Genomic DNA, 25,346 nt, shown 5'->3' on the forward strand with positions numbered 1-25,346 from the left:
TGATGCATGCAAGATAGTAAACAATAACAAAATTTACAAGTAACAAAGTATCAAAGTAGACTCTCTAGATTCTAGATCTAAATCTAGCTGATGATCTAGATAGGCTCAGTAATCTTGATTGAATTTTTCATGAGAAATAAAAATGTTCAGAAGTGCGGGGGTAGCTGAAATTATTCGATCCCATCAGAAAGATGACAGTTTTCTTCGCTACTTAAGATCATTATTAGTTGATATATTTCAACGAGTTGCAGGTAATCATTTAAACAGTCATGTAAATATTGTAAATGTAGTGTCCTCCGACCTAGATTTAGATCTATAATAGGTAATGTACTAATAACTATGATTGACAATCACATCATAATTTCATTTATAATATAATTATGTTGAAGAGGTTCTTTCAGAAATAAAGAAATAAAGATTAAATGGTATGATCATGTTTTAGCTGGCGGCCGCCATATTAAAATGATGATAGCAACAGCTCCCAGGCAACCAATTGTTGCCAGATGGATTTTGTTGGTTAAAAGCAGAAATTACCGATGCCCTTGCTCAGTGACACTTAAAATCTTTTGTACTCTTGAGACTTTTGTAGGAAGGTATGAGTTATGAGAGTAGAAGATGACAAAGGGCAGAAGAGAGAAGCCCATATAATGCCATATAGGCCTACCTTGGCATGATCATTTATATGATGATATGTATATATGACAAATACTGATGCAGCTTGGCGACTAGTCACTATATTCTAGATCATAATTATCTAGTCTAGTATTAATTATTGTAATCGAGAATTATTTATATATCAATTTTTTGTAAAACTTCCCATTGAAGGACCCTTTTCAAGAATGTTGTGCAAGTGGCAGCGCCGCGCTATCTATCGCTACAGTAATCAGGTCACAAGCTTAACCTTTTTGTTTCTCAAACTTATTTGTAATGCTCCCATCTAGGTGGAAAAAAATTATGTTCACATCCCCTTAGGCAGCTTTCAGTCCAAGGGAGGCCTGTTAGCTCTCCAAGCAGGATTTGGGGTAGAGCCCCAGAGTCAAGCATTCTCCCACATTCTGAATTAGAGAAATGCATATTCCTAGACTAGAGTTCATAATTAATAATCCTTGTTTAAAAAAGCACTGGTCAAATTAATTTAAATGAGACAGCACTGGCTAATATTGAAATGCAATTGACATTGGAGTAACATTTCCCACACACAATTCTATAATAGATGTGATCAATTTAAAGATCTCACAGAGGGCCTAGAGCTGTTTTTGCCATGCAAAATTCATCAACAGTTGGGATTGCTTTGAAAAAAGAAAATCAGAAATATCCTTTTCCAATGGCAAAACAAAGAAAGAGGCACAGGAGGAAAACAGCAGCTGTTTCTTAATTTTTTCCAACCCTCATCCTGAAAAATATGGTACAATTTACAATTGAGCATGATATTGAGAAAATTCAATATAAGTTGTTTCCTATTTAATTGTTGTTGGGTTTTTTTTTTTCAGAAAATATGGTTAGAACAAACCATTTAGTCAAATTATTTACAACTTCAGTAGTAAAATATTTTTGCTAGCAATAAATAGAAAAATTAACTGCAGTCTAAATGTAACTCCTTGACCATATTAGTGAGACTTCGTCCTTATAGTATTAATTTTAATTGTTTAGTTAACAATGTAGATGACTCAGATTTCTGTTCTCTCTGTTCATTTTTAGATTATATTCAATGATTCATTCTTATACAGCTTCTATGCTCATTATCATACTACTTAGAGTGTGTTTTTATGGTTTCTTGATGTGTATGTGTCATTATCATAGAAATAATAAGAGAAATAGACATATTTTTTCTTCACTTACTTTTTTGTCATGTTTTTCTAGTTTTTTATAGTGCAATATATTGATAGTCAATTACACATTTTCTTGCAATTTATGTATGCAATAATTAGTTGTTGTTTTTTTTCTAACCAAAGGTCCACAACACTGGATTAGATGGAGAAATCATTTGGATATACTTTCTGATTTGGTTTATTTTGCTATTACTACATTTTCAGGTATGTTAAGCTAACTCTCTCAAAAGTTACTTTAGTAGAACTGGCCCTCTGCAGTATATACTGCATTCCTCAATGTTTTATCATTATTGTCTAGATTTAGTAATCCTACAGTCCTCGTATATCTATGATAAGCCTATAATAAGTATTATATAATAGCAAGCAACTGACAAATAAAAGTGTCAAGTAGATTCCCTTTTTTGATCTACCACACATACACACAAAATGCAAGATTTCTGCAATTCCTACTATTTAAAAGCATTGTGTTTATTTTTTATCCTCCTAGTAAATCTAACTTTTTAAGATAAAAATTGTAGATATGGCTTACACTCAATAAACACTAAGAATATTATTGCAAGGCACACCAATTTTGTTTGCTCTTAGTTTCAACTATACATCAGCTGAAAACTTTAAGCTCTTTTGATCCCTTTCCAAGACCTATTCTTAATCTTCCTGTTGCAGTCCTAAAGCATGTTTTGTATGTTTCCCTTTTTCTCCTTTAATATTCAATTTGTTGTTTCTCTTTTTTTTTTTCCCCCAGAACTTCAAACTGTTGGAGAGGAATATGTCAATATAATTCAAACAGATGTCACATTAAAAGCTTTACCATCAAAATGGGTAACAATCTTAATTGAAGCTAAAATGTATTATAAACAATACAACACTGTGTATACACACTATAAATAATTGAGCACCAGTGGCTTAGAAAAAAAAGAAACATGCATTTTTTCTTTGATTTTTAGAAACGAGTATTCATGGTTGTTCTTCAAGTATGTGCTCCATATCTACTCAAGTCTGCGTTAGTGAAGCTTGAACATTTACTCAATTCTTCAACGTCTATAAATCTCAGACCTCAGACAAGGCAAGCTATTATAAACATTCTTCCACTGGTGGAAAAAACAGCAAAACTTTTACATCGTATTCATTTAGCATTTTTTTATATTAATGGAGTCTACTACCATTTGTCAAAAAGGATATCAGGAATTCATTATGTAAGTAGCCTGATTTAGATCTACATATTCGTTAAATGGTTAGTCTTTAAAATTTTTTAAAAATGATTTTAGATTTGATTAGAGAAAAGAAATCTCCACAGTATTTGAGGAACTTGGTAAATTGTACTGAGAGAGTAGAAATGTGCTCAGAAAAATATGTATCACAAACTAAGAGTGCCAATAGTAAAGGATAAAGGTAAATGCCAAAGTGAAAAAGGATCACAATAAACTTCCAATGTTGATTATAAAGAATGAACTTCCAAACAGAGCAGAACAAGGAATACTGACACACATTCTAAAGGCAGAGGGAAAAACTTTAATTCATTTAGCGTACACTTATAATATTTTTTTTACTTAATAATTATTAACCTCATCCATACATTCAAAATTAATAACATGTTACTTGTATATATATATATATAATGTTACTGTGCAAGACACATTTCCTATAGTACTAAATGAAATTTTAATTTAATTTGATACTTGGGATTATAAATATCTTTTTAAAAACTATATAACATTTTTTTCAATGTTTTATTTTTATTTTTCTGACAACAAAAGCAAGTCATTTTTTTTTAATTCTTTGTGGAATCATTTCAATCTTTAGGTCCAGTACATGCGTAAAGAACCAGGACCAAGTTTAGTCAGGCCTTTCCAGTTTTTAGGCTACTTGTCTATTATCCAGCTGATATGTTCGCTCATTGTCCATTCTGTCTCCCTTTTTGCTGTTTTGAAAGAGCAGAAACAATCTTCAAGGAATGACTCAATAAAGTTAAGGAGGTAAGACATGTTATTCAGTGATCAAACTTTTTAATATGTTTCTGAAGTAAATGTTTCTTTCATTTTCTTTATTTGTTATGTCCAATAGTGTAACTAACAGAATAGGAGGGCATCCCCATCAGTGTTGTTCCAGACCCAATGACTATTTTGTTAAGGCGGCAGGGGTGGATAATGTAAAATAGTTTTAGTTATTTTAAAATGGACTTTTAAAAAAGATAAATGAGACCCTTGCATATATTCATCAGAACATCTATATAATGAATGTTGTATATATTCAGCAAAGCAATATGAGATTTGATTTTCGTTAAAATTGTATGTGGGAGAAAATTTCACATACCTCTAATATTTGTTGATTTCATTCTTGTTTTAAGCATTGCATGCCCAATTTTAGTTCTATAAGCATTGCAATGAAAAAATTAGTAGTAGTCTGACAATAAAAACAAAGAATTGCTCTATACTAATACATTTACCTAATTAAACAGTGTGTATTATTGGAAATACATATTTTGCTACATCCAGCTCAGGTTGCAGCCAGGAATGTGTAGCCATGTGAAATAGTGGTAATTAATTAATTTTTTTTTAATATCAAAAAGGAAAAATAAAAAAACATACAGTAATTCATGTGCTGTAACTGTAGTGTTTTTCCACTAAGATAAGCTTTTTTTTAAAAAAGTATTTTTTATATTTTCCTAGTTATTAATCTGCTAATAAAGTAACCAAAATATTTTTTACATTTTCTAATAGGGAAAGTGATTTTATCAATGTCCATCCAAGAGAAAAATGTCCACTATGCTTAAGTCGAAGACAACACCCAACAGTCACACCATGTGGTCATTTGTTCTGTTGGTCTTGCATCCATGATTGGTGTGTTACAAAGGTAAACTTTAACTTGTGTAGCAATTAACTTCAATTTTTTATTGTTTTAAGTCACTGCATAATTTTAGCAAGCATCAATGTTGTGCACAAATTGTGTATTGTGCATAATCTTAAACTTCATACCAATTCACCTGATGTATTTTTCATAGAAAGTGTTGGAAAGAATTCAACCATTTATTGTAGCAAGGATGTACAATCTACTACACATAACTGTAGTGAGAGAGCTATAGAGCTTAGGCATCACTGAAATGTACCTTGTCATCATGTAGTTTTTATTGATATGGTATTTCCCAAACAGACAAACTTTTGCACATTCACTAGGTTCCGGTCATCTCTGAATAGCTTTTTGGTCAATATATTTGAAGGAAGTTGTTTCAAAGCTTTGGTCTAACTTGTATTATTGATAAGACAAAATTTTTGTAACCCTTGTCTAAGAGATATTTGCTTTTTGTAGTATCACTGCACTAAATTTTTTATACTAAAGAAAAATCTCATCTATAGTGGGCTGGGGGAGCTTCATTATTAAATATGGGTGGAGCTAAAAAAAAAAAGTAAAGTTCCCTTTTCAGATCTTGCAATCTATGGGACAGATGATGCAAAGATAATCGTTTTTTGTGGCCCACAGTTAATGAGGGTGTCATGTGGTCAGCACAATAATTAACTGCCTTTAATTTTCCACATCTTAAGTCAGGTTGGGTTGTGTGGACTTGGGCGCCCTAAAAACTCCTGAAATTCAAAATCCCAGTCTTCACCAGAATTTGAACCTGAGACCCCTGGTTTCAGAAGCCAAGTGTTTTACCATTCAACCACCCTGTTGGTGGAGTAGGTCAGTAAATTTAAAAGTTACTGGCTTGTTGTTTTTTTTTGTTTTACTGATCAGCTTCTTGCGCACCTAAATAATAAGGAAATGTACACTATTTCTCAAAAAAAAAAATATATAGTCTAGGTGGTTACTTTTGCAATGTTAAAGGCATAGCCTGCACACATATGCTAATGCTGCATTGAATCTTTGCTACAGAGATGTCTTGTAAACACCACCATAGAAATTTTCTACACCTTTGAGGCTGATCTATTATATGCATGTCTTGTTTACATTGATTATATCTGAAAGAAATATTGTAATGTTTGAAAAACCTTGCCTAGTTCAAAATATTTTTTTTATTTCAGCAAGAATGTCCATTGTGCAGAGAATCGTTTCCTCCAAATCGTCTTGTAGCTTTGCAAAACTTTGATTGATCTTAAGTTTTCATTACAAGTTTCCTTTTACCCTCAAACACAATCTTTCAATGTCAACAAGAATTCATGCATTTCATAATTAGTTATTTATTTATTTAAATGCAAAATTGTCAAGTAGCTTTAATATTATTTTGATATCAGTATGCATAGCATTGTTGGACTTGTCAAGCTGTTAATAAAAAGAATATCATTGAACAAGTTTGTCTTCATTTATTACAAAATCTCAAATTGAGCTGTAGTGGTATGTGGGATGAGTGGCATCAACTACATGGCTAACAATTAAGGGGCTCAAGTTTGAATCCTAATGTAGATCAGGAATTTGTAATTCTATGACTGGGCTGAGTTGTGCTTTCTTAGCACCTTAAGGCAGTACAGATACCCCCTCACGTTACATGTCCACAAAAGAGATAAGACCAGAACACATTGATAGACAACAACTTGTATTCATGATAGGTACATACTTTTATAATTTATTTATCATCAAAATGAAAGGAAAATACAAAATAGCAACATAAATGCTACGAAAGGTATAACTTATAACTTCTTAGTTTAAAAATTCTAACACTAGTGCCATTTTATTTTGAGTAGAACTAAAAATGTTTGAAAATGATAACAACAAATAATTTGTGCCTACTGCTGGAAGTAAGTAAATATGTTTCCAACAAAACTATTCAACTGCATATGTGTAAGGTACAAAATAAGAAAATAAATTTTGTGCTTGCAAAAGTTAATGTGAAAACTTCTGACTAGTTAGTAGCTACATTTCTTCAAGACACAACAAAATCACAGTGTACTTTACATTGGAAAGGAAGTTTAAAAAAATGTAAAGAAAACAACAAATGGCATGATTAAAACATTTCATAAGTTTGTCATAATACTTGTACTAGTTAGAGTAAACTGTAACTCAGTTGCTGAAATAAAGTTTCAAAAATTCCAACTTAAGTCAATAGCAGAAACTTACAGAGGATATAACGTAGTCATATAGGAATATTTTCATTCATGTTATTTGAAATTATATGGGACTGATGGAAAACTCAATAGAGATACTGATTCTCACTGTGTAGAAAACATGCATTATGAAATATTGAGAGGTCCTGGGCCACCCTATCTAGTATAATGCAAAGCAACAGGTTCACAGAATAAATAGTTAAGTTTTAAAACCTTAATGGTAAAATATTTTACAAATAAATGTTATAAAAAGAAAGCAAACAAAATACAAATAAGTTATTTACTAAACACTTTCTTTTTTAAATACCAAGATCTAGTGTCCATAATATTGTTCAAAACTGTATTAACAAAAGTAATATTAGAATACATTGTAAATAAGAAGTGGGAATTTTTGTAAATGAACTAATATTTGAATTTTTAAAAAATAATTTTTTTTTTGGATTTTAATAAATAATTTTGTTCTTTTTACATCTATATATATAATTCTCTTCTTCGCTCAACAGTTTGGACGAGCAAGAAGTAAAGGAAAGATCACTCTCTTATTTCTGCGGATAGTAACCAAGGGGGGGGGGGGGGGGGGGGAAGAACAAGTGGGTATTCACACGTCACAACGGGGTGGTTGCGTGCAGGACTGTCAAACTCTTCCCGCTCCTCTTCGTCCTGCGGGAGGTTTGGACTAAGAAGTAAACTATCTTCAACTCTGAAGGAACATCCGAAACATGTAAAACATTTTACAAACACTAAATAGCAGTGCCGGACTTAACCATTGTGACCAAGAAGTCATGGAAAGAGAACAAGTAATCTACTATGTATATTTACCCGTCACTTAATAGTAGGGCCGGACTCAAGCATTGTGGGGCCCTATGCGAAACAGATTTTGCAGGGCCAAGTTTAGGTAGGGAAGCGGACAATAAGTGAAATTTAGTTTGTATTAGAAAATAAATTTGTCTTTGCATTTTATTCATTCTTTACTACGTATAGAATTACTTTACGAGCCTTACATGTAGCGAAGTCATACAGAATATCATAAAAATTCTGTTTCCTACATAGATCACACTTAATAACATGAATTACCAATCTTTGAGAATTGTTGACCTCAAGTAATTCTTTATTAGTTTAAGGCGCGAGCAGCCTCTTTTACCAGATTACACAATTATGGCTTATGCATAATGCCGTTTTTATTTATCGTGCGTGGGATTGGTGTTTTCCATATTGAGTGACAACCCCAAAATGACAACTTTTGTCTATATATTTCCATATATTTTAAGGACTTTTTTGTATATTATGCAATTTCGGGAGATTTCCAGGAGCTTCTGGTAAATCGACAGGAGGGCGCAGGAAATCTGTTTTAAGTTATAAAATGGTTTAATTTAAGAATTTATACACTTTGAATTAGTGCGGGTCCTATGAAAGTGCAGGGCCCACTGCAGTCACATAGGTTGCAGTGTCCTAAGGCCAGCCCTGCAAAATAGCGGCGAATGCTACGCTGCCGGTCGAGTAGTGTATAATTAAAATAAATAAATACTGATAAAACATATATTTTTAGATGACAATTTACTAACAACTGTGATATGGTGATATTCTGATCATTTATTTAATCAACCATGAAATAGTGATTTTAGCAAAAAACATGGCAGAACAGAAAAAATCAAAACATAATAAAAACATGTGAAGAGATATCAGACTTTTTCTTTAGAACCCATGCAGTTCTTTTCAAATTATTAAAAATCTAAATTGCACATTGCCATCTTTAGTTTCATTGTTGTCCCTTTTTTGAATTATAGACATTCAAAGGATGCACACCCATATTTTAAAGTCATGTATATTAAACTATTCAAAAACTATTACATTAAGGTGAATTAATAAATATTTAATAAAGATAGATAAGTTATTGGTATTTTTGTAATGTACCAGAATCTATTCTTTTATATTTTAAACATCATAAAAACTAAAAATAAACAAAAATTATAAATGTCAGAGCAGTTAAGTAAAAATAAAATATTTAATTAAAAAAAAAACATGAGATTAAATTAAAAAAGATCACAGTTTGGGAATCATTAGTTTTGAGTATTAATGAAGATATAAATAAAACATTGAAGGAATTAAATGATGACTAATGAGAATAACAGCCAAAAAAGACCAATGCAGCATAATACATTTAAATAAATGCACTAGAAATGTAGGGGGGAAAAAGCCTTTAAATTGCTAAAACCAGTATTTTACATCTTAACAATATGAAGGCTGATACATACATCATATTTTTTTCACAGAATAAAAACAATTTACTGACAAAGAGTTGAGTCAAAAGCATTACAAACATTTATCAAACAAATAATAATTGACAACAATCAACACATTATAAACAATTTAATTTGGGATACAGTTTGAAATGAAATAAGCTATTTATTTTATTCTAATGCCTTAATATGTGCTAATATATCTAATCCAGTCTGCCAAGGGACAATACTAGCTTGCAATTCTGACAATTTCACAGGCTTATTTTTCTTTCTTATTTTCTCTATCAATTTGATTAGAGTGAACCCCAATCTAGGCATAAATATATCTTCTGGTCGTAAGACAAGGCCTGGACACAAGTCATTATGCCCATCACCAACATAGATTATATGTCTGTAAAAGACTCCTCTGTCTGTTTGGTCGGTTAGGAAAGTTTTCAGAATGTGACCCTTGCACAAATTTTTCGTACTCAGAGTGCACCAATCTTGAAAATGGTAAGGTTGTAGTTCCAGGCAGTCATCTTGATTGAACTGAGCTGGATTAGTAAAAACTTGATCGATCACATTAAAAATATCATGATGTTTCAAAATGTGTTCTATAAATACTGAATTGGCGTCCGAGATAATAATATGATCACAGTTTTCAGTTGCCTTTGTGTAGGACAGCAATTCTTTCATGCCTTCAGTTAGAGGGATTTCAGATAAACAAGAAAATAGGGTTTCTTTGGTGCATCCATTAGAATGAAGGAATCTGTAACCATAAAGAATGCATATTTTAAATGCAATAATTACATAACCTCACAGTCACTTCCAAACAAAATAAAAATAACCTGAATACAAAAACTTTTAGTGAAGTTGATGTTTGGCCAGGCCTCTTGACATCCTCATTAACCATTGTTTACAGAAAAAGAATACTTTACAGTATCTGCACTATAAATCATAAGCTCTCAAAGGAGAAATTTTTCTTTTACTAAGATGTGATTAGGTGTCCGAGTGCTACAACCCTTGGCTGCCAAAAATGTTTTTACTTTATTTCTTCCACACCCATTCTGGGTTCAAGCTGAAATTTTGCACACTAATGAATCAATAAAAAAAAAGGAACCAATTAGACAATAAATTAGTGGATATTTATTATTTTGTTCCATACCAACAAGGGAAACTAATACTTCAATATTCACATATATGGCTAAATTTGTTGGGTTTAGTCCCTTTAATTAATTATTACGTTATTATATTCTCCAATTGTTTTATATTTTGCTTGTTTCAAATATCAGAATTCATCCAGCTCTAAATGAAACCTGAAATTATTTGAGTAGAGACAAGGTAGTTGGTTGTTATGCTGGTCACATGGCATACACAAAGGTCTTGAAAGTCTAGGTAAAAAATGAAATTCATAGGTACATGACTTATTATGCTTAACTACATTTATCTGAACTTTGTAGTGCGACATATCTCGAGCTATCAAGAACCCTAAGTGCAGTTCTTCAGTGTAGGTTAAAGATTTACTTTGAAGAATCAGGTTTGCATTTTGAAAAAAAAGTTCAATACACTGAGGATAGAATGTTCTAATAAGTAATAGATCTATTAGTTTGGACTAATTTAAAAGAAAATTTAACAATAGTTAAATTATAAGCAATCTATCAACAAAAACTTTTTGGAGGAAAAGTACCATTAACATTTTGAATAATTATTAATACTATATTTTTTTTAAGCAAAAAGAGCAATACATCTTATGTATTTTGGATTTTTGGCACATTGGCACAATAGCTTCTTATGTTTAATTATGTGCGTTGAGATATCTTTATTTGTGTTATTTTGAAATATATTTATTAAATTTATTCCTATGGAGTTTCAATGGCCCTTTACTGTTTTGTAAAAGTCAATTTTCTCTTGGTTATTCCTATCACTAATAAATATACCCAAAAAAAAGTTCTTTATAAAAGTTGGCTGACATAACCATTTTTTCCACAAAGTTAATTAGTCTGCTGATTATCTTTGCCACATCCCATTACATTTATTAAATTTCAATTCTTTATTCTGTACATGTTTTTACTTTCAAAAAAAAAAAAAAAGATTATCTCACTTGAAAATTTCAGCCATATATTCTGTCCATCCATCTTCCTTGTACAACTCTTTAATCTCATCTGGGAGAGTGCCCCCAGGGGCAAGTTTACAAATATAAGTGTCACTGTTTTCATCAATAAGTGAATGATCAAAATCAAACACCAGAAGCAATCGTCCTGTTGTGGGAGCAGCCATTTCTAGAACATACATAGAAAATTCTAATAAAATTAAAGCAATTAAATGTTTATTCTAGTTTTCAGTTATGCTTTATTTAATTATTGTTAGTTTTTTATCCCATCAGCAAATAGTCATTTGAAATGATGATAGCCCTGAGATAAGATTGGTGTGTCACTGCACTTCCAGAAATAAAAAAAGAAAGGCAACAGTAGACTGAATGGTTGTAGCTTTCTTTATTTTTTTTTTACCTTAATGAGAAAGGGTGAGGAAGAAATAAAGTGTTTTTTTAACAAAGCTTATATCAACTCATTCTCTTTGTCTGTCTGTGTGCCAAAAGTTTGTACACGTTATTTCTCCATCACCCAATCTCAGATCAAGCTGAAATTTTGCACAATTATTTTTTTTTACCTGACAACACAGAATAAAAAAAAAACAAAAAAAAAAACAATTAGTTTATTAACTATTGGTAATAAATTACTTTGTTTGGTATCTCAAACAAGGGAAAGAAATAGTAATTTACTGAAGTGGTGGTATATGCTGAATTAGTCCCCTTTATAAATTGTCATCTGAGGCTTTTTACAAATTTAATTACATAACTGATCCAAAGTAACTGATACACTTAATATAAGCTTTGTTGTTGTTTTTTTAAATATTTTTCTGTATTTTGCTTGTTTAATATTACTTTTCTCCAAAATTTTTACAATTTAATGTCACCTTCAAAATATAGTTCTATACCAAATATAGAAAGGTTCATTAACCCCACACATACACTCTCCCATCAGACATACATCACAGTAATAAGGTCTTTATGTTTTTGTTTTTTTTTGGTACTAGTCACAAAATGAAAAAGAATGTGAAGACTATCAGGTTAGCAAGGGCTATATAAAAACAAATAGTGAGAAATACAAAGATTAAAAGAGAGATGCAGAGATGAAGAAAAACAGACAGAAAGCAATACTGTTATAAATATACACTAGCAATCAAATTTTATAAATATACACTAACAATCAAATTTTATAAATATACACTAACAATCAAATGTTATAAATATACACTAACAATGAAAGTGACATTACATTGCCATTATTATTATGTTTTATTAAAACAATAATTGAATGTGGAAGTCATAAAGTATTTTGCCAACATCCCACTCATAACACAATGTCAATAATAGGGCAGTGCAGGATGGGATAATGCCTGTCAGGGGCATACTTTGGTTGGCCCCTTCAAATTTGAATATTTGTTATAAATCTCATTGCTCTTTTCTTTGAGGTTGTGTTTAGATTTCTGAGAACTGAACAAATATATAATGAGAGAACATTTCACTATACCAGCATTTGATCAAATCAATAGTTCACTGGGAGCAGCAAAAGTGTTTAGTATACTTGATCAAAAGGATGCATATTGGCAAGTTGAGTTGGATGAACCAAGCTCTTATTTATGTACATTCAATACTCCGTTTGGAAGATACAGATTCTTAAGAATGCCTTTTGGTATATCCTCAGTGAGTGAAGTACTACAGAAACTTGCTTATCAAGTAATCAGAGACATCCCAGGTGTACATAACATGTCAGATAACATGCTGATTGCAGCAAAAGAGACAGAGACATCCCAGGTGTACATAACATGTCAGATAACATGCTGATTGCAGCAAAAGATGAAAAAGAACATGATCAAATTTTTGAAAATGTTCTGGAGAGAGCTAGAAAGAACAATGTAAAGTTCAACAAGAACAAGATACAATATAAACTTTTTGGTGTTAATTATCTCGGAAGACAAATTGGAGCAGATGGTATTTGTCCAGATCCAGCTAAAATCAAAGCAATAATGGAGATGCCAGCACCAACAGATCGCACAGGAATTCAAAGACTGCTAGGGATGCTGAACTTTCTGTCAGGTTTCATTCCAAACATGTCAACAATCACTAGTCCGTTACGTGAATTGCTAAAGAAAGATGCATTGTGGCAGTGGAATGCAGAGCAAGAAAATGCTTTCCAACTAATAAAGAAAACAGTGAAGCTCCAGTTCTGCAACTCTTTAACTCTGTAAAACGAGTTACTATTCAGTGTGACGCTTCTTCTAAAGGGTTGGGAGCATGTTTAATGCAAGAAGACAAACCAGTTGCGTATACGTCATGATCATTGACAGAAACAGAGTGCAGATATGCACAGGTAGAAAAGGAAATGTTAGCTATAGTGTTTGCAGCTGAACATCTTCACCACTATATTTTTGGACTAACCATGACTGTACAATCAGTTCACAAACCTTTGCAAACTATTGTGATGAAGCCTTTACACAAGATTTCACCAAGACTTCAGAACAATCAAATTCAAATGATGACATGGTTATGAGAATTCATAGGGCAACAGCACAGTTTCCAGAAGTGATCAGAAGATTGTTGAAATTAGACAGAAAACTGAATCTGATGCTAAATTGAAACTAGTAATTAACTATGTCAGAGAAGGTTGGCCAAAGTTGAAAACTCAAGATCATGAAACAATAAAAGACAGTATTCATGAAGAGAATGGAATATTGCTTTATGAGAACAGAATTATAATTTCTTCCAGTATGAGAAAAATTTTCAACAAGTTGCACACAGGTCATTTTGGTCTTGAGAAAACCAGATTGAAGGCAAGACGGAGTGTGTTTTGGCCAGGATTGTCCAAAGATATTTTTTCGACAATAATGAAATGCTCAACATGTGCAACGTTCAAAAGAAATAATGTGAAGGAAAAATTGCTACCTCATGCTGTAACAGACAGACCATGGAAAAAGGTTGCGACAGATTTATTTGAATGGCAAAACAATGACTACTTGCTAGTCTAGAGATCTTTTTGGGTACTAGACTAGACTTCATTGACTGAGTTTTCAGAGTTAAAGTTAAGAGATTCTAGGTCTAGATCTTGCTAGGAATAAAAAAAAATGAGTTGAACGAGTCTGAGAAAGGGTAAAGTGTAACTGTAGTGTACATCTATCTAAGTGACTAAAGTTAAAAGTACTGTAACTGTAACTCACTAACTGTGTAAGTCTGTAAGTGTAACTTTGCTGAGTTTAACTACTACTAGATCTACTACACTAGACTAGACCTAGAGTAGATTCTATTTTCTAAGTCGACTAAGTATTCTTAGATTTAGATTCTAACGAGTAACGTAATTCACAAACTTTGACAAACTGTCGTAACTACTAAGACTAACTAGATCTATAGTAGCTTCTTATATAAGGCACAGCTCATCGAATTCTCCTTTAAGAAACACGTCGCTTTTTTTGTTTATAATTAATTTGTTTTTATGTTTAGAGCTAAAAATGACATTTCGGGACAGTGCATGTCCAATTTTAGATAAGTTCCTGTATTTTTGTTCAGCTTTTCCAAAGCAGATAGCAGTTTTTTAGATTCTCGGTAACCAAGTATGTAAAGCTATTGTTATAACCTCCCCCGGCAATTCATACCCATATAAGGGATGAAGGCTATATTATTAGCCTGTTTGATCATAGGCTGGTGGATATATCAAAATAAGCTTCCAAACATCTTTAGAAAGACATTCCAATAACATTCATACAGTTAGCTGTTAAATAAAATTAAAAAAGGAGGTGTTTCAACTATAATAATGAATTTAACACATTCTCCTATAGTGCACAAGGCAAAATCGTAATAAGAAATATTATTGGGATTAACAAATCAATGATTTTTTCAATGAATAAACGTGACCTAGATCGAGATATCTAGAATATATAATTTATGAATGAAAGAAAAAGTGCAGGCTGCTAATTCAAAGCCAGAGACCATACCCACTACAGGTGATCACGCCAGGCGAGCGCTGGTGGTGATGAGAGGTATACACTAAACGTGTAGTGTCACAACCTATCATGCAGGCAGTGGAGGGAAGGGGGAGAGCGTCATGAAAAGACAAAGAAAAGCATCTATGGGAGGGAGGGGATGTTAAGGTGTAACAAAACGAACATCCAAATTATGAAAAGAAGAGGGTCCTTGGATGGGAATTAAAAGAAAGAGAGAGAGAATACATGTAGCCTAGTTGAAAATATCATGTTTATTAAATTATAATAATTAATTTATAGATCTATAATTTATATAGATTTATTTCTGTCAGTTTCTACACATAGATTATATAGGTATATAGGCATATGAGTGTTTCTCCAGTACTGGTGCCAAAAAGTGTCACATTATGCTAAAAATTAAAGTTGAAGTTTTTGGTTTCATTTCAACTGTATTCACTTCTTCAACCAGTTCACTTTAAGAATTTATCAATAGAAAATGAATTGCAAGATGTAGATTTTGACAGCAGTGTCTATTCAAGGGGTACCCCCTTTTGCGTCACAGGTGCATCACCGGGACACCACTTGATAATTTAACAACGACCAATTGATAAATTCATTGTATTTTAGCATAATATAACTGTCTTTATTGATATTAGTCTTTAGATACTGAAATTTATGCTTTTGCATAGAAAAAGTGGATTTGAGCTTAATTCAAAATTTGGGACACCGTAGCACCTGTGACACTACAAGTTAAAGTTTTTTTAAAAGATATTCTGTGAGAATATAGAAATTATTTTATTTTTGCACTAAAGTGATCCATTAGACTTGTTATTAAGTTCACTATTCTAGTCATAAAGTACCCATTTGTAAAAATGCTGCTTTAATTTCACAAAATGTCGCGGGTGCTTCATGGGACACCATTTTTTTAAATAATGTTTATAAGTTTATATTTTTGTCTTATCTGTGCACAAGTGAATGATCATTATTATTTTTAATTATTGACAAATATATATTTTATATCTTTTGTTAGTTTTAACACACAGAAAAAGGTTTGAAAAAAAAAAGAAAGAAAAGAAAACACATAAAACTGTACACAAATTTTATTTGAAAAATTCAGAAATCAAAACATTCCACTCTCAAACTATTGCCATTGGTATCAACATCACTTCAGTAACAATCATGTCTGCATACACTAACTGTATGTCCTGCACTTCTGGATATATATATTTATATATTTCTTTAATTTCTGTGCCTTTTTAAAAAATTATTTCTGCGCTGATCATCCAGGACTTCTATCACAACTCCTGTTAGAAAAAATTACCAGCAATGTTGAAAAGTTAATACTTCAATCTAAAACATACTTTGAACTTGTTTATTGAAATTAAAAGGTACACAGTGCAAAAAATTATACCTGGATAGAATATTTCCCCATACTTGACAATCACACAGCTATTTACAATGTACTTTTGATGAGTGAAGAAAATTGTTTGGGCCTGAAAAAACAACAACATGAGGCTGAAATACTTAATTTCTAAAATGAGTCTAAAATTATTTAGCAAGGTATATTATTAAAAAACAACTTATACAATACAGGTAACATAAGATTCAATGAAAATGTTTAAAATGTTTATATGTAAAAGCTCTTTACCTTTGAATTTGAGCATATGGGACTGACATCCAAAGAGTCTTCAAGATTTGACTGAGATTGCACTACTGAAGAAAAAGAAACACTTTCATTTAGAAATCAATTACGTAATTTTAAAATGAATAATGTTTTTTTCTCAGATAATTGTAAAGTGCTATTTAAAAATAAATAAATACAAGTACTTACCATTTTGTTTCTGAAGTTTGAACACCTTCCAAGAGCCACATGTTTCATCATGCAGGCACTGACTGCCATATGAATTTCTGTATGGATAGCAGAAACAGCTTCTATTTCTGTAAGCAATAGTGTTAGGTGTAATACCTCTCACTAGGTCATTAAAAGATCCTTCTTTATTTACTGGTCGCCACTTTGATACCTTTTGCAGTGTACCATCACTATGAACATACTCATCCGTCATCTTTGACCACATACTATACTCCACTCTGCTAATTCATCTGTGCAATTTTTTAAAGGCTCAATACTTGTTAATTAAATCCACACCACAGTTGCTACATGATCTTTCAATGCACTGCAGCTTATGAAAACAATTGGCATTAGTTCTTGGGCATAGAGTTAAGTCAAGTGATGAAGCTGGATTTATTAATGTCAGCTCTGTGTCCTTTTTTGATCAGAAATTTATTAATGCCCTCTATATAAAGAAAAATCTTCAAACACAACTCACATAAGCAAGACTGCATCTTATGTTAAGTAGCTTTTGCATGAAACGTTTTCCTGTTTGAGCACTAACAGATGATTGAGAGGGATCAGTTCCCTCTACTGTAAAAAATGAATATTGTTTCCAAGGCATTTTGTGCAATGCAATCACGTCATTTTTTTTCTTGCAATTTGTTCTGATTTGCACTTGGACATAAAACTTCTTGACCAAATGTTAGAAATGAGTAGCACAACCTCTGAGTTTGTTGTACTTACTAAGGATACTGCAGAGTACTTGTCTATGAGCACTAGACATCTGACTTTTTTTTTGCTGGTGGAGTGTAGTTAGGTTTTGATACTTTCTTTAATGTTGTTTAGAAGGATGAGCTTTCTTCTCTCAGGTAGGCGCAGAAAGCGTATGTCATGGACAGCTTTTACTTTTTCTTGGGGAGCATATTTGTGTGAGACCATCAAAAACTGCAGCATATTTCTTGGGTGACCTAGGCAATTTCATCAAAGCCCTTGAAACAGCCATTCTTTTTGCCACTGGAGTCTGGAATCCAGTACCTAGTGATTCACCAACCTCTGCTGAGATGACATTAAGTGGACTATTAGCTTGCTGTTTTCTTTCTTTGCGTTTTCTGTTTATCCAAGCTTTTTCATGTGGGCTTAACTAGGCCCTGTATGCAGCTTTTCTCAACCTTTCCTTTTCTCTCTGCTCTAAAACAGCAACACGTGTTAGAGACTCAGGCTTTGATGCTTGTAAATTTAGAGTCTTTCTTGGCTTGTAGACGCCTTGAAACTCTAACAGATACTCCATTACTGAAATCTGTAATTTATAAAAAATGTATAAGTATCTAAATAAATAGATCTATTATATATAATATAGGCCTACTAATAAATTTCATAAACATATAATATATTATATATTGGTGCATTATTTAAATCTAGTCTAGTAATGCCCATAATTGCTTGATAGGGATAGACTCAATCAATAGTATAGGACTAGTACTGTTAATTATATTAACTTAAGTTATAATCATTCAGTGGTAGACTGAAAGAACTGAATACAATATAATTGAATATACTGTATAAACAATACAATGGAAATTAAGTGCAGGTTAAACCAAACTTTGTTTTAGATACTATATCTACATTTTAATATAGAATAGGTCTATAATATAGATCTAGTCTCTAGATATTTTTCTAGATACTGGTCAATTTAAAGAAAAATATATTAAATCTAAAATTAGATTCTAATCTAGTCATAAATGATCTAGTCTAGAGTCACTAGTCTAGATTCATAAAAGATCTAATGATTTCTAATCTAATAATCTAGTTTAGATCTAAATCTAGATATTGAATTAGATCTAGACTGACTAGACTATTCTACTCTACTCTAGGTCTAGATCAAGACTCAAGAGTAAATCTAGCTATAATATAATGAATTACATAATTAGATCTAGATCTAGATCTAGAGTAAATCTAGATTTAGGTCTAGAGGTCTAATCAGTCTAGATTTCTAGATCTAGAGTTAAGCTCTTTAAAGTTTTAAAGACAAGTGTCCGAGATGCGCCTCAAACGAAAGATCTAATAGTTCTAAATCTTATTTACAGTAATAAGTAAATTTTAATTATTTAATATTTCTTAAACAGTACCGCTTTATTTCTTTTAGATGTAGCTAATATCTGACACTGTAAAATCTTTAACAAACTATCACTAAAATCTATTTGGACTTAACAGACGCAAACTAGGACACCATTTGTAAACAAACGGAGTAGTGTCCACTGAAACGCCCCAAACGATGTAAAGTAAAATTACAAAAAATATAAAATAAAAGATGTCAAAAAATGTTCATTTAAAATGATTAATTATGAAAATAGTTTATTACATATATTAAAATCATTTAATCTTAATTAAAACTTCCATGAATACAGAAAACGTAACAAATCCTGAACTCGCATTAGACGCTACATGTGACGCCATAATTTATGCATGGAAAACACCAGCACGGGGTCCCAAGGAGCGCCTCAACGCCTAATCCAATTTACTTCTCAAAATAAAAACAAATTAATTATTTTAAATCGCTACACACGTCTACTATTACATCAACATAATTGTTTTAGAAATATAAACTTTTTGTTTAGTAACAGGCTTTAAAATTGATTAACTTTACGATTTAAGACTAAATTGTGTTCAAGACGCTTCACGTGACGTCATGATTGAATGGTTAAATTTAGTAACCTCGTAATAAAAAAAGCACTTCGATTTGGATATTGCAATCAAACTTATTTGTAATAAGCTTAAATTTCAGTAGAATAATGAAATATCTACGTACCTGATGGGTTGTTGATTCACAAAAGATCACAAAAAACAGATTAAATGAGGTTTTTGTGCAAGATTGCCGGCGATTGATCGTGTCGACGCTTGAGGCGCATCAATGGTTAATTGTGGGACACGCTATTGTTTACGTACTCCTGTTAATTACTACGCTAGTATTTCCAGCGGAAGCGGCACTTTTTTTGTTCTACACAATACCTGTGATGCTCAAAAGAACTCTCATTCATAAAAAGTAGTGTTGTGGGAAAAATAATCCCATTCTTAACACACGCAGCACAGGCGCTTCATCTGGGACACCTCGACCTATTTTAAGCTCGTTATGCATGTTTAGAAAGCTTTTAACAAAAAAAATACTTTAAAAGAAATCTTTAATGCTTGTTGTAACAGAAATGCAATGTTGAGCGTATTATTTATTTCTTGTTTACAATTCATAGAGGATTGTAATTCCGTATAAAGTGGGACACATCGCGATGCGCCTCAAACGCCTTTTTGTGGCCGTGTTTAATCAATATTTTGATAACCTTGAGAAAAACTAAATAATGACATTGAAATATGAGGATCTTGTTAACATATTCCAACAAAGATGGAAGTTTTATGCCCCTTGGTTTTAGTACGATATTAATTCAATCATACCATGGTGTTCCGTGTTACATCAAAAGCTGCCATTTTGGGTAGTAATTTCACACATTTTTTACAATTTCAATATTTCCCTAGCACCTTATGAGCTCAAAATATCAAAATTTATAGATTAACCATTTCTTAATGCAATGTAATGCAAATTGTCACATTTGAATAACAATCTTATGAAATACGGACTTTTTAGTGAACCAACACCTAGTTGTAACCAGTACTGGAGAAACACTCATATATAAATAAATAAACTATTATAAATGATATATATATATATATATATACAGAGAGAGAGAGAGAGAAAGAGAGACTTGAGAGAGAGATCTATTTAGAGAGAGAAGCAATATACTAGATCTATATAAATACATATTGCAGAAGTGAATCTACTTCTTTTAATACAATCTAAATATTTTTTTATTAACACAGATTTCACAGATATAATTTATTAGCAATAACATAGTGGTGTTTCTTAACAGTGCTCAATGTGCACTAAAGGAAAAAAAGCACAAAAACTGTGTTTAGTATAGGAGCATGAAGTGACCTAATTTATTTGAACATAAAATCTTGACTATGACTGGTAATTCAAAGAAACACAACTATTTTTATAGTCCTTTAGTTTAGTTGCAGAATAAGAATCTGCTTTCAGTTTTTTTGTAAGTTAAAACCGTCACCAAATAAAAAAATAAAATTAAAATTTGACCTAGTTCCCGAATACGGTGTGCCTAATATAAAAATCTACTAGATCTACATAGTCACTTAAGACAACTTAATAGTTAAGGTTGACTTATACTTTTACTTATGATTATCACTTACTTTAGTTTTACTAAGTTTTAGTCTTAGACAAGATCTAGACGTCACTAGATTCTAGACTAATCTAGAGACTTACTGAATACTAATATTATAATAAATAAAGTGAATACTCACTTAGTCGACTTAGTCGTCCTAGACCTAGACTTATAACTTTAGTGGTCTTTAGACAACAGACTGTCGGACAGACTTAGACGACTGACTTAGTTAATAAATTAATATTAATTAAATTAATAGACTCTAATTAACTCTAATTGAGTAATATTACTAATAATAATATTAATAAGTAAATAAGTCACTCTTAGCCAAATTTTGAAATTATAATAGAAATTAAATCTAGTAGATCTTGTTGACGTCTAGACTACTCTAGATCTAATATTAGATTTAGATAGACTCGAGAAATATAGACATAGATCAAGAATAGATGTAGATTATAGAATCTAGATTCTATATATTAATAATAGATCTACTTTCTGAATTAATAGGAAAGTTACCGGGAATGTTGATGGCAATACAACCAACCTATGTAGATCTAATGTGTGCTGAAATGATAAGAAAAAATGTGTATGTCAGTGACAAATAAGTTAGAAAAATCCCTTCGACAGCGTTTCTCAAACTGTACGTATGTATAGAGGGCCCTTTTTTTTTTTAATACGTGCTGACAAAAAGAGAAGCGAGGGAGATCAGTTTATTTTTCAAGGAACAGAAAAAGTATTTTCCTTGTAAATCCATGTGTGAATATTAACGAAGTAAAATGAAAGGCTATTACCAATATAATTGTTCAAGTAAGAAGAGGCAGACAGAGAAAGCGATAGGAGGAAAACATAAAAGAATGGACGGGCCTGCAATTGAAAGAGGTTCTAACTAAGGCAAAAGACAGAGAGGAATGGAGAAAGACGGTCGATAAGTCTTGCATGACGTGCCCCAACGGTCCAATAGACTAAGTGATAGGTATAAAGATAAAAAGATGTTTCATTTAATAGATCTAAGTAAGACATTTGAATATTGTATATCGGTTTCAGGAACTCGGAATTTAAAGGCGTCTGCATCAACTAAAAATTTTGAAGAACTTATATTAAAACTTATCATTGATTATTTCGTCTTTTTTATGTCGACAGAGAGGGTGAATTATTTTCTTTCAACTGTCATGCATCCTTGCATGTTGATGTTTTTTAGGGTTTGCGACAATAATTAAGGCATTATATCTTACTTGAAGATGATATCATGACCATATATCAGCACGTGGGCTAAATTTACATACATCGAATGTATCTCGCACAATATTATTGACTTTTTGTGGATTTATGTTTATATAATATGTTGTGTGTGTTTTTTTGTGTGTTTGTTTTCTTGTATATAGTCTACCTTGTTCCACTATTCAGTGTGTTCACATGTTCACGCATGTTATTTGTGTGTATTAGTGTCTCCTGTTAGTTTTTCATCTGTCTTTCATGTCAATAGAATAGAGTTGTAACTTAAACATCAGTGTTGTAATTAAATCATATTCGATAATATAATTTAGACAGACTCTTTATTAGACTTGGCACCCTGTACTCTACTAGGGGAGCTTTCAGCGTTCTCTCAGGCCCATCAATGAGAGAAGGGGGAACATGCTGCCTCTCAAATGCTATCTACTGTAAGAATCTTTTATAGTGTGCAAAACACTTATAAATTACGTACGCGATACTAGGTCGAAAAAAAAAAGTAAACTGAATCGCTATAATGAGAGTTTATTTGGGTTTCAAACACAGGCCTATCCAAAGAAATATAGAAAAGTTGTAATATAATTATACGTTTTTGAGTTTCATTTCTTTTTCATTTGATTCTTAAACCCTGCTGGAAACCACTGCAGGAACCTGCATATATCGCTCCACAATTCCACAGCCGGCTAAGCCTAAGGCTGAAGGTAATGCATGGGAACGAAATTTATAGGGGCGAAACTGATGAATGTATGAGAAACAATTAGCTTGACTTTAAAGATTTAGATTATGACTTATTCAAATTTGTTTGTTTAAAAAATATGTATATTTAAATCTAGAGAGTCAGTGGCGTACGTAGCTAGGGATGGGGAGGGTCCAACTTTGAAAATCCCCCCGGGCCCCCACTGAGTGTCCGAAATTTGCTTTTACATTATATATCACGCCATTATAATATCTCCTGACGTGATGTCGAATGTCACAATGCAGGGGCTCCTAAAAAAGGTCAAGCCCCCCCCCCTTCCCAAATCCTTAGCTACGCCACTATAGAGAGTCAGAGCTATTTCTAGATCTAGAAAAAAAATCTACAGTCTAGATCTAATCTAAATTGTAATCTAGATGTAATATAAAATATGCAGAATATTGTTATGTACCCTGCCATGCGCACCGCCATCCAAGCTAGTGCAGAAGGTGCGCACTGTTAGAGACTAGACTGAAAAGGATGTCGACATTAGGAAGAAGAGAACAAGTCCCACCCAAGTCTAGAGCTGATATGAAGAGACTGTGCTAAAAGAAGCTGTTGTTTTATGTAGCCTACTTGTGATGTCCTGTGAATAAACATCGTTGCCTTGTTGAGTTGCCTCCCTTAAGTTATTACAATATATACATTTAGCACGCTAGTGTTTATGAGGGAAGACATATAAGGAACTCCAATTATATATATATATAAATATTTTCGTAAACAGTGTTGTATTGACGCGCTAGTGACACTAGCGTGCAAATGTACATATAATACCAATAAGTTAAGTTACAATCTTTCTTCTATAATTCAGAAAATATATTTATCTGAATAACTAACAAACTATTCAATGATTAAAGTCGGTTCAGTTAATCACAAATCAAGTCTCTTGTGTTTGTTCACTATTCTGCCTTAGCTTATTGTGTATGGTTTCTGTGGTCTAGTCTTAGGCGTCAACCTTTCTTGGCTGACATAGAAGAGAGCACCTGGTTGCATGCGGCCTCAGAACAAGACAGCTGGAGGTCACTCACGAAGGCCGCGGGATACACATTTGAGACCAAAAGAAAATCTGCTGCCGAGGACAAACGCAGACGGTTAAAAGAAAATCTAAATCGACCGCCTGCGGGCAATGGTTATGCTTGCCCTGGATGTGGCAAAATATGTAGGTCACAGCTGGGACTGCGCAGCCAAGGGAAATACTGCATTCCTCACTAATCTTCGGACTCGAAGACTAGCCTTATTATGTGGTCTAGAGGTGTTAGAAGATATAGTGTGTAGTGGCAGTTCGACATCTATTGTAGTCTGTAATCTTAGACTCTCTATCTAGATCTTGTGGTTCTGTTTTTTTTTTAGATGTCATCTGAAAAGTCATAATTATTGTCAAATCTATTTGCTTTCTTAGAAGACTTTCTGGTGTGTTTCCTGTTTCTTCTGCAGACCTGATTTCCACTTCTGATATTAAATGAACCAGGCCATTTAGAATTAAGTTGCTTTCTGATTGCGATTCAGTCTTGAAGTGGATGATATTTCCTAACAAATAGGTCACATCCAACCATGCTGTATGGAAAGTTAGGCGTCTTGGTAAGTATTAGCGGTGCTGATTCTGATTTTCAGCACACCAGCTACAATCCCTAACTGTCACTTCAATGTCTGCATTCATGCCTGGCCAAAACATTACTTCTCTGGCTCTCTGCTTGCAATTCACTATTCCAAAGTGAGACTTGTGTATCCGTTTTAGCATGTATGAACGTAAGCTTGGCAGCATGACTATTCTCAGACCTTTATACATTCGAAGCTGACAAGTGACAACTTTTCGCTTGAATCCCTATATGGCCTGACTTCATTTGGAATCTCGCTTCTTGTGTCAGGCCAACCAGTCATAATTACTTCTCGAAGCTTTGAAAGTTCTTCGCTTGTATAGCCTTGAATTTCGCTGTATTTCGAATCACTTACAAAGATCTTATGCACTGAAAAAAAGAATTGGGGGTCTATGACATGTAAATGGGGGTCCACGAGAGTGGATCTCATTTGAGAAGGTTGTCATTTTAATTTCACATCAATGAAATTAACAATAATCTATAACTTATCATAGTTAATCCTCTAATTTTGAATCCTATTATTCCAACGGAGAATTATTGTACATTTTAATACCTCGTGTAAATTACTTATTTTAGTCTACAGGTAACTAATATTTAGTATGGCCGAATCTAAATATAAAATTTAG

The 25,346-nt window shown here is 32.4% G+C and overlaps 3 protein-coding genes across 7 annotated transcripts; 1 reads left to right on the forward strand and 2 right to left on the reverse strand.

Annotated features, from left to right (window-relative positions):
* The first annotated feature begins 7 nt into the window (after nt 1–7).
* LOC106060461 (peroxisome biogenesis factor 10-like) lies at nt 8–6,112 on the forward strand. The gene is made up of 7 exons (XM_013218351.2): nt 8–251; nt 1,953–2,033; nt 2,572–2,648; nt 2,774–3,022; nt 3,630–3,802; nt 4,547–4,679; nt 5,846–6,112. The coding sequence occupies exons 1-7, from the start codon at nt 143–145 to the stop codon at nt 5,912–5,914; spliced, it is 891 nt and encodes a 296-aa protein (XP_013073805.2). The 5' UTR covers nt 8–142; the 3' UTR covers nt 5,915–6,112.
* A 1,318-nt stretch (nt 6,113–7,430) lies between these two features.
* LOC106060471 (pyridoxal phosphate phosphatase PHOSPHO2-like) lies at nt 7,431–23,711 on the reverse strand. 4 transcript variants are annotated; one of them, XM_013218368.2, is made up of 4 exons: nt 23,538–23,711; nt 21,682–21,729; nt 11,180–11,357; nt 7,431–9,847 (listed from the first exon to the last, which is right to left on the reverse strand). In XM_013218368.2, the coding sequence occupies exons 3-4, from the start codon at nt 11,353–11,355 to the stop codon at nt 9,271–9,273; spliced, it is 753 nt and encodes a 250-aa protein (XP_013073822.2). In that variant the 5' UTR covers nt 11,356–11,357; nt 21,682–21,729; nt 23,538–23,711; the 3' UTR covers nt 7,431–9,270. The 4 variants fall into 4 exon arrangements, with proteins under 4 accessions (XP_013073822.2, XP_055879745.1, XP_055879761.1 ...); XM_056023770.1 differs by lacking the exon at nt 23,538–23,711 and having other exon boundaries at nt 21,682–21,823; XM_056023786.1 differs by lacking the exon at nt 23,538–23,711 and having other exon boundaries at nt 21,658–21,689.
* LOC129925161 (uncharacterized) lies at nt 16,197–18,600 on the reverse strand. 2 transcript variants are annotated; one of them, XM_056023831.1, is made up of 4 exons: nt 16,943–18,598; nt 16,760–16,824; nt 16,523–16,604; nt 16,197–16,415 (listed from the first exon to the last, which is right to left on the reverse strand). In XM_056023831.1, exons 1-4 carry the CDS (start codon nt 17,184–17,186, stop codon nt 16,351–16,353), a joined length of 456 nt encoding a protein of 151 aa, XP_055879806.1. In that variant the 5' UTR covers nt 17,187–18,598; the 3' UTR covers nt 16,197–16,350. The 2 variants fall into 2 exon arrangements, with proteins under 2 accessions (XP_055879806.1, XP_055879801.1); XM_056023826.1 differs by having other exon boundaries at nt 16,197–16,604; nt 16,943–18,600.
* Nucleotides 23,712–25,346: the final 1,635 nt, after the last annotated feature.

Source organism: Biomphalaria glabrata, chromosome 1, assembly GCF_947242115.1.
Source record: "Biomphalaria glabrata chromosome 1, xgBioGlab47.1, whole genome shotgun sequence".
In the NCBI taxonomy this organism is placed as follows: Eukaryota; Metazoa; Mollusca; class Gastropoda; family Planorbidae; genus Biomphalaria; species Biomphalaria glabrata.

Coding starts and splice junctions, on each gene's coding strand:
- LOC106060461 (XM_013218351.2), top strand. CDS start 143: ATGTTCAGAAGTGCGGGGGTAGCTGAAATTATTCGATCCCATCAGAAA. Junction 2,649..2,773: donor AAGCTTTACCATCAAAATGG/GTAACAATCTTA, acceptor TTTGATTTTTAG/AAACGAGTATTCATGGTTGT. Junction 3,803..4,546: donor GACTCAATAAAGTTAAGGAG/GTAAGACATGTT, acceptor ATTTTCTAATAG/GGAAAGTGATTTTATCAATG.
- LOC106060471 (XM_013218368.2), bottom strand. CDS start 11,355: ATGGCTGCTCCCACAACAGGACGATTGCTTCTGGTGTTTGATTTTGAT. Junction 9,848..11,179: donor TATATGGCTGAAATTTTCAA/GTGAGATAATCT, acceptor TTATGGTTACAG/ATTCCTTCATTCTAATGGAT.
- LOC129925161 (XM_056023826.1), bottom strand. CDS start 17,186: ATGTGGTCAAAGATGACGGATGAGTATGTTCATAGTGATGGTACACTG. Junction 16,825..16,942: donor CAAACTTCAGAAACAAAATG/GTAAGTACTTGT, acceptor CTTTTTCTTCAG/TAGTGCAATCTCAGTCAAAT. Junction 16,605..16,759: donor CCATATGCTCAAATTCAAAG/GTAAAGAGCTTT, acceptor TTGTTTTTTCAG/GCCCAAACAATTTTCTTCAC.